The sequence below is a fragment of the Drosophila biarmipes genome, chromosome X (assembly GCF_025231255.1).
Source record: "Drosophila biarmipes strain raj3 chromosome X, RU_DBia_V1.1, whole genome shotgun sequence".
Classification (NCBI taxonomy): Eukaryota; Metazoa; Arthropoda; class Insecta; order Diptera; family Drosophilidae; genus Drosophila; species Drosophila biarmipes.
The window spans coordinates 9,732,812-9,745,027 of record NC_066611.1 but is presented as its reverse complement, the minus strand read 5'-3'; the positions used below and the strand labels follow the sequence as shown (position 1 = coordinate 9,745,027).

The window sequence follows — 12,216 nt, the reverse complement described above, 5'->3', positions numbered from 1 at the left end:
CCAACGTCATGTGGCCAAGTTCAATGACAACAGCACTGGAGTCGCCAAGTGAAGTGCACATATAGTGCAAATGGTAGGTGGCATATGATGCATGTGCGATCGCTGGAAACAGATGTATGGAATTACAAGACGCTGCGATTCGCATCTCGCCATTGTCGGTGGTAACCGAAACAAAAGCGAGGAAGCAGGGTCCGAGTAGCCCCAATACGAATTTATGATACCCTGGCACTGCTTTGAAATACCACAGGAAGTCCAAAGATCGTTCTGTAGCTGCAAAACACGGGTTATCCGAAATAATCCTTATAATTCCCAACTGGTTCTGTCGCGTATCTTTATGGTTTTCATAATTAGTTATTATATTTCTCTAGAAAGGGTATGCAGGAGAAAAACCATTCCCAGGGCACGTTGGTTAGCTTGGTTTCAATTTACACGCCCAAGCACGTGTTTCCCCATGTGCGGGTGTATGTGAATGCGAAACCTGAGACAATAACGAGAAAAAGCAAATTGTTGCGGAAGTTCAAACGAGTTCACGTGCAAAAAGATTGTAGGAATGCAAATGTATCTGCAGATTGCAGATGAAAAGGCTTCCTTCCCGGATCCGATAACCTATCGATTAGCAACTCTGAACTCAAATAATCGAAATAATCGCTAGGATTTTGGGGTTCTCAAGGGGGTAAAATAAATATTTCTATAGAACATTGAAAAAGATTTCGAAATTCCTGTAAAATCACTTATCCACTGAAGGAGATATGAGATGTAAACAATCGACTCTTCAGGATCGATAACGATAGTTCTCCCTTTTAACGGTACCTGCACTGTGGGTCGCATTCTAGAGATTCTGGGCCAGAAAGTGGGTCACCATCATCGGCAGCATTTGCAGACAAAGACGCGGCTTTTATTTCACTTTTCCTCCACGCTCTGACCCAGAAGTGTTTCTAAACCAAACAAATCAACCTGTGATGGGTGCGCGCATAAATTTGCAATCGCACTGGGCGGCTGGGAGAATAAGTGAAGAGCAAAAAAAGAAATAAAACAATAAACCAACGCAAAAGAAAATGAAATGTGCTAAAACGGAAGACCTGAACAATAAAACAAACATAAAATGCAAATGCTCTTCTGTGGCGTGCCTTGGGTGTCTCTGGGCTCTCTTGTCCCCCTCTCCCGTTCCATTCCGTTAAAATAAAACAGAAATTAAGCCGTGTGATTTTTCTAGCGCTGCCCTGACCACCAACAACATCCAGCCACATAAAGAAGTAGCGAAGCGTCAGCCGGAGATTTGTTTGACCCATTTAAGGCCGCCCCGTGAATGAATGACATGTGCACAAAGCTGCGACGGCCGGCGACCAAAATGCAAATGCCTGGCAATGGCATTGCCCACTGTCGCACAGTGGGACCAATGCACGAATTGTCTCAAAAATGTGATTATCATTTTAGCTCTACAAGTAGAAAGATATGAATTTTATTATCAAAGGTTGGAATGCAGACTTTTATTTCGGAGATTTGTTAACCTTTTCTTAAGATTTAAAAATTTTGAAAAAAATTATTTTAAATTAAGTTTTCTTTATGTTTTTCCTAGAAATCCTTTACCATTTTACAGAAAAAAGGTAATTTCGTTGATGATTCATTGACAGTTTGGTATTGGTAAAGATTATGTAGGATTACATGATTCAAAAACAAAAAACAACATTATAATAGAGGTAGTACTTGAACTCGCTCATCTAAGTATTTGAAAATACTTTTTGAGTTCTACAAAAAAATTCTTTAGGTCCAATTTCAACCAGATATTAAAGGAGTATATATGTTATAGGAAATTCCTTTGGAATAACAATAGAATAAAGTCCCCATTTTTTGCTTGCCCCACTGTTGCTCGCATCAGTGGTGCTGATGAAGATTGTCTTGCCGGGGAGACGAGGGTGAGGCCACCACAACAGGGGCACGTCAAAATGCTAAACGATAAATATTTCTATGTATTTCACTGTTGGCTAATTGTTGTGACCTCCTAATTTACTCAAGAAGAACTGAGCCCGAGCATCGGGGAGCCCAGAAGCCCAGGGAAGCAAGAACGGTTCGCAGGCGTTTCTTCCCACTTTGCCTGGCCTAATGGTTTGGGTTTTGCCGAGTTGAGTTGGGCTGAGCTGGGTTTAGTTGTTCGGGCCTGCTTGGCTGGGCAACGAAAACTGTTCTAACGATGAGCGCGTAATTACGGCTAACAGTTTCGGTTTTGCTGCCGTTTGCCTCACATTCAACGTCGGTGCTGTAATAACTGTTACACTTAATGGGGCGCTTTTTTCTATATCTCATTTTTGGGCGGGAAATACTTTTGTTACAGGGGTACCAATATCAGTATCCAATCAATCGCTTTTTGGTATACCATCTTCCGTCTCCTAAGTTTTCCCTTTCGTTAGTGGGCAAGAATGGCGCCCAAATGACTTTTGTTTAACATAAACGCACTTAAAGATTTCTAAAACGATTCACATAACACGTCTGGAATTATGCTGACTTAACTGAGGTTTGAAAGTAAAATTTGTTGACCAATATGCTTTTTTAAGGTCACCCTAAAATAGGATATTTTCTATGTTCCAAGAAGAGTAAAATTAATGAAAAACAATGGCTTTTCTCTAGGGAGTCTAGAATAGCTTAGGCCTAACAAGTAGCTCTCGAAAGTTCTATGGAACTGCCCTCGTATACCCCGTGGTACCCTCTAGATGTCGCCTATAAAAATGAAAGTTAAACGCGATCAATCGCAGATCGCCCCACAGCGTCGACAACGTGCTTAATTAATGACTTTCCGTGTGTTCCATCTCCGCTCTAACGGTTTGGCGTAGAATGCCCTGCCGCCGGCACCTGTTACGCAAATGACCGATCGATCCAGCAGATATATCGCCACCGTGGCTGATCCACTCACCTGCTCGTCGATGGGACAGCCGCGGGCGTCCAGCAGCTGCTGCGTGGACTCCCCCAGGCCGTCGAGGGCCGCACAGTCCACCACCCGCACGCCGATGTTCCCGGGAACGATGGCGCGCACGGTCAGGGTGGTGGCCACGCCCACCTCCACGGACCCGGTTCCGTTGGGGCCGCCCAGCTCCAGCCAGATCCTGACCCGCGGCGTCTCCATGTGATGGTGGTGGGTGCCGCTGGCCGGCGGTGCGGATGATACGGAGAGGGCGGGAACAGCAGCCGCTGCCAAGGCCCGCATCCTGGCATTTCTGAAAAATTAAAAAAAATTGTATATATTTGGGAAGCTTTATTAACAAAGAGTCCATCGAAAGACCTTGGGCTCTTGAGCTTACCAAAATTTTAATTTAGTTTAATTTATATTATTTAAATTCCAATGCCAAATAGTTGTCCTAACTTACAAAATTTATTTTATTGGCTAGCCTTAGATCTTTAGATATTTTAAGCAACTGTTTTGTAAATGATTTTTGCAGCTAGCATGTTACTTTTAAATCTGTTAATACATTTGTACAATATTTAATAAATTAAATAAATAAGATCAAAATCTGCTCTATGAAAATTTAAAAAATGAATGAAAAAAGTTGAATATTTGATCTATTATATATTTTTTTTTCTAAAAACTTGATTATGTGGAGATACCCTTCTGTTTTTCAATTTTTTTTTAAAGTCATATATCATATTATTATTAACATAATTATACCAAGTAGTTTTAATAATGTTATATATATTCTGTGTGTTAATCTTCATTTAATAAGCAAACAGATAATTTTAAATGTTTGTTAATCAAGATATTAAAAACAAATTTTTGTTTATTTTAAGTTTTATTTTGGGTGACCCACTCTCACCTGTCGTGTCCCTTGTCCTGCCGCAAAACCGGAAGCGCCATGCCCATCGCATTGGCCGGCAGCTGGCACTTGACGGCGCTGAGGATGTCGGTGCTCTGACGCAGCTTCTGCTCCTTCTGGAGCATCACACGCACAGTGTACTCCAGACTGCCGTCCTCCAGCGGCTCCGCCCGCACCCCGCAGCCCGAGGTGGGAATGCGGAGGTGCAGGAAGGTCGAGTCCTGACCCCGCGCCCGGCACTCCAGCGGAAAGTCCTTAGCGTAGAGCAGTCCCCGAAAGGGTCGGCTCAGCTCCAAGTGCATCTCGAGCAGTTCCCGGCTGCAGTTCACCTGCAGCGTCTGGATTTGCATGCTGGCCGAGGAGGAGGCGGAGGAGGTGGCCGTCGTCTCATTAATGGAATTCTCTGGCGTTCTGGTTGCCCAGCCAGCATGACACACAAACTGCGGCAGATGCAACACCGCGATAACGATGGCCATAGGCAGCAGCTGGCCGAGATTGAAGACGCCACCACCTCGACGTGGGCATGGGGATGGGTAAGAGGATGAGGATGCGGCGGCGATGGAGGAGAACATGTTTCCGATTTCCCGTTTTTACGGCACACCAACCGCCCCGGCGATCCAAACCGCAAATGATGCCACTTGTTGCTGCTGTCTTCAGACGTTGCTGCTGTCACTGGATGTCGCTGTTGCTGTTGCTGTTGCCGATGTTGCTGCTGGAACCGCCGACACCTGTTCGTGTGGCCGCGTGGCTAACTCTTAATTGGCCTACTCCGAGTCCAAGTTCGAGAATCTTGTCTGCGAAATGGAAATGCATTAGTTGCCAGCGACGATTTTGGGTCAGGTATTTAGGAGGTATAGTCTAATTGTTTCTTGGCTCTAAAGATCCATATAAGTGTTATGTTTCGTGTTATTATTATTATTTTTAATAAGTATTACTCGAAGTATACAAATGCATTTTCAAATTATTTTTAATACATGAACTTATTGCTTGTAAAACAATCTAGAATTTTTTTAAACATTTCTAAAGAAAAAGCTACACGTTTACTTTATAAAAAGTCGTTAAGAAATTATTTAAAATATTTTAGTATATAGGGAATATTATGCTGAAATATATATATTAAAATAAAAATGATTAAATCAATGAACTAAAAAATAATCTCATAAGATCCCAGTGTAACTTATAAACAAGAGATCCAGCGAGTGATAGTAGTCCCATATCATCGACTGGCCTAATCCATGGCTATCATCCATTCTTTGGCTAACGAAAAGGGAAAGGGGAAGTGTCAACCACTTTATGTAATTCGTAATTGCCAAATGAACGAGAGGCCAATTTGGGAGCCCTTCCCTGCCCATTTTCAACGCGACGCGATGCCAATTCCAATCGAAAGCCGAAAGCGGGTCAAGTTTGTCCCATATTTGTTGATTGGACCCGGGCCATGGAGCTGTGAGGCTGCCGAAGATGTTGCAGCACGGCGAACAAATAAATAAATACATGCGATAAAGGCAAACACCAAAGCTTAAATCAACATCAACATAATGCGTTTGCAACTTTGCGTAATCCTATTTGATGTTACTACTGGCTGCTCGCTGGTTATTCGCTCATTGTGCCTCTATTTGTGTTTGTGATTCCCATCTCTTATTAACTCTTGTGGGCATTGTAATCAGCCCAATTAACAATAAAACTCGGACTATGAAAAAAGTATAAGCCTTTCGAAGTGGCAGTGGGCTTGCCTGCCCTTCACTCTGGCCGCCATACCTCTTAGTTATTCGAAGTTAAGAAGCCTAGGTCCTTAATCCTTTAATAAAGTATTGCAAATGCTCAAATCTATTTGTCACTTTATAATGTTACAATGTTTTTATTGCCTATTATTCACTTTTACCAGGAGGTAGTTTTTAGAAGTAGGCTGGAAAAAACAAACATTTTTTTGTTTTTTAATTTCAGCTTTTGACAAAACCATAGTTCCTTCCTTATTTTGAATTCCCTTGTTTCACTGAGCATTTTTAAATTTCTTCCAAGGCTATAACAATTTTAATGGTTCTGGTATAAGGACGTTTATTGAAAACAAAAATCATTAATAATTAAAAAAATATATTCTTTTAATAAAAACTAATTTTCTTTCTTATTTAGAAATGCATTATCTGGCTTCATCTTAACTTTTATCCTGTTTCAATTTGTTTAGAACTTTTTCTCTCAAAGCTTACCTTGAAAAACAATTGTTTTATATCCTTTTTGAAATATCTTTGAAATCTATTGGCAAATTCTTGTCTTGTTCTCGTTAACACTTATTTCATAAGCACTCGCACATGTAAAAAAAATCGAATTCCTTACGCAATTTTGCGGTCAATTCGAATTGCGAAAAAAGCAGAAGAACCGCAATTCTCAAATTGGTTAATTATCAGCCACTACGCATGCGCGCACTTCACACGCTCCCAAGTGCAAAACAGTAAACACCGTAAAAAAAAGAAATGTAAAACAAGAGGCAGGCTCGCGAATCGAAACGCCCGCTGAAGAAGTCTCAACCCAAGAAGACGAGCGCGCGCCACCGACTGTGCGGATGCAATGCACCGGGCCAATTCGAAATCCAGAAGTTAGCCAAGTTGGTCGCGGGCCCAGACCGCAAAACAATGCGGCAACAGGGGGCCAGGGACGGGGGAAAACGGCGGAAAAGCAGAAGTCGTCGTCACGCATGCGCAGTGGCTTGGCGCGCAGTCCAAACATTCAAAGTGTGCGCTATCGATAGATCGGCAACATCGAAATACTGACTTTGGTATTTTTGGTCAGAAAAATACCAAACTTCCCACAATCGATGTTGGCCCACCTCTAACGTCAATGTTTGCTCACCTCTAGGCCGTACTCGGTTGCTTTTTTCGGCAAGTTCATGCGAAAATATTTATTAATTCAGTTCATGCGACGAGGATGAGCAACCACCACCACCACCACCGCCTTGCGATGAACCTGGACATGTCCGACGTGATCGAGTTCGTGCTGCCCGCGAAGAGCGATTACTCGGATGACGACAACGGTGGGGCCGTTGGCTTGGTGGACGCCAGCGAGGATGCCACCTACGTGGTGCTGGACGGCCTGGGCAACGAGTACGACGAGGAGTTCCTCATCGTCAACGAGGATGGCGTGGAGGGCGAACTGCTGGTGGACGAGGAGCTGCAGGGCCTGCTGGTGGGCACCCGGGTGAAGGACACGACGCTGGACGAACAGGGCGACCAGTATGTGGTCACGGAACTGCAGCTTAATGAAATGGGCGAGCTGGTGGAGGAGGAGCTGGATCAAGATCTGGGCGACTACGAGCTCAGCTACGCCCATCCACCCGTTTCCGAGGAGCCAGATGACCTGGACATGGACCCGCCATCGTCGCCTTCCCTGCCGCCGTCGCCATCGCCGCCACCACCGCCGCCGCCGCCGGCGCCGGCCAGTAAAACGAGATCTTCATCTGCCCTCCAGATCGCCATACGCAGCTTTGCCGGCCAGAACAACGACGACGATGGCAGCGTCAAGGACGTCAAGCCCAGCGAAAAGATGCTGGACGAGTTCAAGGGACCGCGCCGCTACCTGCTCTTCGACGACCTGATAGCCACCATCGTGGACTTTGACGAGGACAGCACACCCATTGTGGAGTTCTCAATGATCAGCGACATGCTGGACGAGAAGCTGCCGGTGGAATGCGGCATTTGCCCGGATGTGATGCAGAAGACGAAACTGTCCAAGCACCAGAAGACCCATTTGGTCCCTGGCACCAATCGCTACGCCTGCATCTACTGCACGGAGACGTATAGGGACTGCAAATACCTGGCCGGTCATGCGCGGCGCCACATGGGCATCCGTCCCTATGTCTGCGAACTGTGCACCCTGTACTTCTCCACCAAGCAGGACCTGCGCGTACACAACCAGCGGCGGCATCTCGAGAAGGAGCACATTTGCGAGATGTGCGGCAAGACATTCGCCCAGAACACCCAGCTTAAGCGGCATCGCGAGGCGACGCACGAGAAGAAGCGGCGATTCCAGTGCCAGTACTGCCAGAAGGCCTACTACAAGAACTTCTCGCTGCAGGAGCACATCCGCAATGTCCACATGGGCAAGCGGCGGATGCTCAAGTGTCCGTTCTGCGGTTTGCAGTGCCGCGACGCGCACAAGATGGCCCGCCATCGCAAGGAGATGCACCTAAGCCAGGGCACGTATGTGTGTCATCTGTGCCAGGAGGAGTTCACCGACATCAACTACTTTGATGCCCACAAGCGGTCCATCCAGTGCCGCAGCAATACGCGGCGCTTTGTTAACGTTAGGGACGGAGATGGGAATCAGGGAGGCTCCGGTTCGGGATCCATTTCGGGGGGTATGATGGACGGCCAAGACGAGGATGACGAAGACCTGGGCCTGCTGGAGGAGGACTTTGACGAGGACGACGGTCTGCTGGTCGAGGAGGGCCAGGCGGACGAGCAGGGGACTGTCAATGGGCACTATTTGGACGAGGGCGAACCGCAGTACGTCCAGATATCGGATTATGACGACCAGCGTCTGCTGGTGGAGAACGTGGTCGCCGAGGATGAGGACGAGGATGTGGAGGAGGAGCTGCTCACCGAGGAGCAATACTTGAATGCTGTCCAACAGCAGCAGCAGCAGATGAACCACCATGTCAGTGGGCAGGACTACAACGACGAGCTGATATATGAAATCACCTTGAAGACTGAGGATAATTGAGTGCCGCTCCTTGCGCAAGCCTTGTAAATAGGATCCAATTAAACAATACCATGTAAACAATTTGTGTGTTGACGTTTTTGAATATGATCCCCCATTTTCAGTCGAATGCAACCCAGTGTCGCCACATTCGCAGAGCTGTATTCGGCAGGGCATCAAGTTGAGAGTGTGGAATGCAACCCGGAGTCCTAGATCTTGGGTTCCATGGGCGGAACGGGTTAAAAGGTCATTCTTGCTTGGCAAATGGAATTTTCCATTCGATTTGCACGGCCCGGTGACGTCAGCATGGGTTCTTCAACAGGAGAAAGCGAGAGGGCATTAGCCGAGGCTCCAGCGCCTATCGATAACGATCTGTTGACGTTGAGCTTTTTTCAAGCCAAATTTTAAGAGTTTTATAATTCTAAAAAATGTTTATTTGTGAATTTAAATCGAATATCGAACAAAACTTAGATCTTTACATTTTCATAATCACTTAAAATCGAACCACAAAATTTTTAGATATCTTAGTAGGGGCTTTATAAAAGAAATCACAAATAATGATTTGTTTTGGCCAACGCCTTATATAAATTAATTCCTTTTTTATTTATTTTTTCAATAATTTTCATATCAATAAAGGTATTAAGGAAATTATGTGCTTAACTTAATTTCCCCTTTTTTCTTAAGTTGGAATTTTTTAAATTTCTATGATAAGTTTTGATCAACACTTTATACAAATAATTTACTTTTATTTTTTACTCATTCATTTATTTTTTTAATAATCCTCATATCAGTAGAAGTTTACTTCGTAAGTACGGAAAAATATGTCCTTTTCCTTACTTCGTAGTTAGGGAAATATATGTTGCTTTTCTAAATTTCCACTATTTTCTAAAGTATTAGTAAAAATAATAAAAATGTTGACCCTAGAAACCAACATTTAGCTATTAAAAGATCTACTCTTTTTGTAATAAAGCTACTTTGGCATCACTTACGGTCACCACTGACGACAGAAGTAAACAAAATGTTTATGTTTTTCGGAATAGGAGGCGACTCCGGAGATGGCCACGAAACCAAGGGAACCCCGGATCCTTCGATCAAACTTTTTCACCCAAAACAGCAAACCCCCTTGATTCGGAGAGGAGTTGCCTGCTGAAATCACGCACAAAGCGTTTCCGAACCAGATCCCAATCTGCCATATATTTTGTGAACAACTATGGATGACAACGAGGATGAGCTGGAGGAGCACCAGGAGCAGGAGCTGTTCAGCGACGACAGCATCGACAGCGTCGAGGAGGAGGAGGAGGTGGCGCCCGATGTGCGCCCAGTGGACAGCTGGGAGTCCTTCAACGACCGCATCGATGGGCTGATCTTCAACGAGCACTGCGACAAGTCGGTGAAGAAGCTGGACGAACGCCGCCTGGCGATCCTCAACCGGGTGCGTCAGCAGTTCCGCGATGCACCCAAGGGAGTCGCCGAGCGCTGCCAGGCCCAGAAGTCGCCCATTGACCGGCAGCTGGAGTTGTCAAGCGAGCGACTCAACGAGCTGGTCCGCTTTGGCAACGAGCTGGTAACCAATGTCCGGGTGGCCAATGAGCGCAGGGAGCTGAATCGCCGCCTGTTCGAGGCCACGCAAAAGAACCAGGTGCAGGTGAAGCTGCAACGCGAAACCGTGGAGACAATGGCCCGTTTTGAGAACATCAAGGCGCGCTGGACGGAGCTGGAGGAGACCAACGAGCCGATGCTCCTCTGGGACCAAATCGAGGAGCAAAAGAAGCGCATTGCCGAGATCATGGCCCGCAAGGACGAGATGATAGCCGCCTGCCAGCAGGAGGTGGACCGCATGAATGCCAAATACGAGTTCGACCGCGAGCGGCAGGCCCAGGATCTGTGCTGCCTGGTGGAGCGCGTCGATCACCAAGTGGAGACTCTGAAGGAGGCCTACAAGGAGCACCTCCAAATGCTGCGCAACACCATCGAGGAGGAGCGCCAGATCTTCGCCGTCAGTGCGGTGGAGAAGTGGCGCACCTTCTTCGATGCCATGAACGCCAACTTTGACGAGAAGGCCAATTTGGTGAGAACGCGGGAGCAGTTCTATGCCCGCCAGACGCAGCAGATCAACGAGTCCCAGGAGGAGCTGACCAAGAGCACCCGGATTCGGCTGGAGAAGGAGTGCGAGCGGCTGGAACTGGAGCTGCGCCGTACGCGGGACAATGTGCTGATGAATTCCGAGAAGCTGGACTACAACTACCAGGTTCTCCAGAAGCGCAACGAGGAGAACGTGATCATAAACAACCAGCAGAAGCGACGAGTGGCCCGCCTGCACGAGGCCATCGGACGCACACGGCGTGGCCTGAAGAACCTCTACAACACGGGCAAGCGGAACATAGCACGTCTCTCCTCGGACATTTACAAGCTGCACGCCAACATCAACGACATGGAGTCGAAGGCCCACCAGGCGAGGCTGAACAATCGCGAGAAGTTCGATCGCATCTGGGAGATCAACTACAAGGAGCTGAACCTCCTGGTGGACCGGGTTTACCACATCGATCGCATCATACACGAGCAGCAGCTGGCCATGCCGTGGTCCAGCCCCGTGCCACCCATTCCGAACATCAACAAGGCCAAGAAGAAGCGGAACAACATTCTGGAGAAGTTCGACATGCGCATAGGACGGGTGCCCAAGAACCGGGTGCTGCCCAAGTCGGCCATAAAGCACCGGCCGGACATTAAGGAGCTACCGCCAGAGTCGCTGCGCCTGATGCGCAATCTCATCCGCAAGCTCTCCGATCGCGGCGGCTTTCTCATCGAGGAGCGACTCTTGAAGATTCTCGAACCCTACTCCGAGGAGGACAAGTGCCTGGTGCGCATCGACAATATTTTTGCGGCGCTGCGCATCCGCCACCTGCGGGATGTCAAGGAGCTGACCAAGGTCTTTATGCCGTACACCTACTGCCCGAACTGCCAGCCGCAGGGACTGAGCCCGCGCAAGTGCGCCGAGGTCTTTATGAAGGACCAGAAGCCCAATCGTCTGCAGGCCACGATGGGGCAGCAGGAGCAACAGGAGCACCGGCCCACCGGCGAGACCTTCCTGACCAAGGGCGAGGAGGCGGCAAAGAAGTGCCACAATCACTACCTGGTCATGGAGCCAGCGCTCTGCCTGCACGCCATGAACCTCTTCACCTCCAAGATGCACAAGCAGATGTACGAGCACGAGCCGGGCAGCATTCTCAATGCGGTCAATCTCATCCAGATAACGGATGCCGAGATCCGTGGCTTCTGGCGCCAGTTCTCGGCCTGCTTCCCGCCCTCCAAGTGCAAGCTGTGGAAGACGCTGGAGCACGGCCTGAATCACTACGTGGAGGTGCTGAAGATGCGCGTGCAGTACGACGCGGAGGTGGTCTTTCTGCGTCGCCAGAACGAGGAGCTGCGCCACCTCCTACAGAAGTTCACCGTCTAGCTGCTGCCCCACAAAAATCCCCATCAATTATTGTTCAATTCCGTCCAAACATGATAAATTATAGTTGTGCCTAGTCTTGCTCTTTGACATCGGAATCAGTCCATGGACGTGGAAAAGCGTCTCTGTTTGGGCGCCATTAATTATTGCATATTTCAGCGAGAAAAACCCCTAACTGCATCTAAATTCCTATTTCTTTATTCCTAGCAAGAAACAATTTGCCTGGAAAACATATTTATTTTAATTTTCCTGTGGAAAAAGTCATGACTACGTCCATAT

General features: G+C 47.3%; 3 protein-coding genes across 3 annotated transcripts in view; 2 read left to right on the top strand and 1 right to left on the bottom strand.

Moving 5' to 3' along the window:
• LOC108023932 (uncharacterized) overlaps positions 1-12,216 on the bottom strand; it is a 46,491-nt gene that overhangs the window by 3,061 nt on the left and 31,214 nt on the right. Inside the window, exons 2-3 of the mRNA XM_050887797.1 lie at positions 3,801-4,594; positions 2,906-3,206 (exon numbers count right to left, since the gene is read on the bottom strand). Of these exons, the coding sequence (XP_050743754.1) occupies positions 2,906-3,206; positions 3,801-4,372 (873 nt within the window). The 5' untranslated portion in view covers positions 4,373-4,594. The remainder of the gene's footprint in view (positions 1-2,905; positions 3,207-3,800; positions 4,595-12,216) is intronic.
• Positions 6,643-8,570, top strand: LOC108024047 (transcriptional repressor CTCF). The gene has a single exon (XM_017093823.2). The coding sequence runs from the start codon at positions 6,717-6,719 to the stop codon at positions 8,508-8,510; it is 1,794 nt and encodes a 597-aa protein (XP_016949312.1). The 5' UTR covers positions 6,643-6,716; the 3' UTR covers positions 8,511-8,570.
• Positions 9,494-12,027, top strand: LOC108024045 (dynein regulatory complex protein 1 homolog). Its single transcript, XM_017093821.3, has one exon. The coding sequence runs from the start codon at positions 9,697-9,699 to the stop codon at positions 11,938-11,940; it is 2,244 nt and encodes a 747-aa protein (XP_016949310.1). The 5' UTR covers positions 9,494-9,696; the 3' UTR covers positions 11,941-12,027.

Bases quoted from the DNA above. Each gene is read 5' to 3' on its own strand.
- LOC108024047 (XM_017093823.2), top strand. From the start codon at position 6,717: ATGAGCAACCACCACCACCACCACCGCCTTGCGATGAACCTGGACATG.
- LOC108024045 (XM_017093821.3), top strand. From the start codon at position 9,697: ATGGATGACAACGAGGATGAGCTGGAGGAGCACCAGGAGCAGGAGCTG.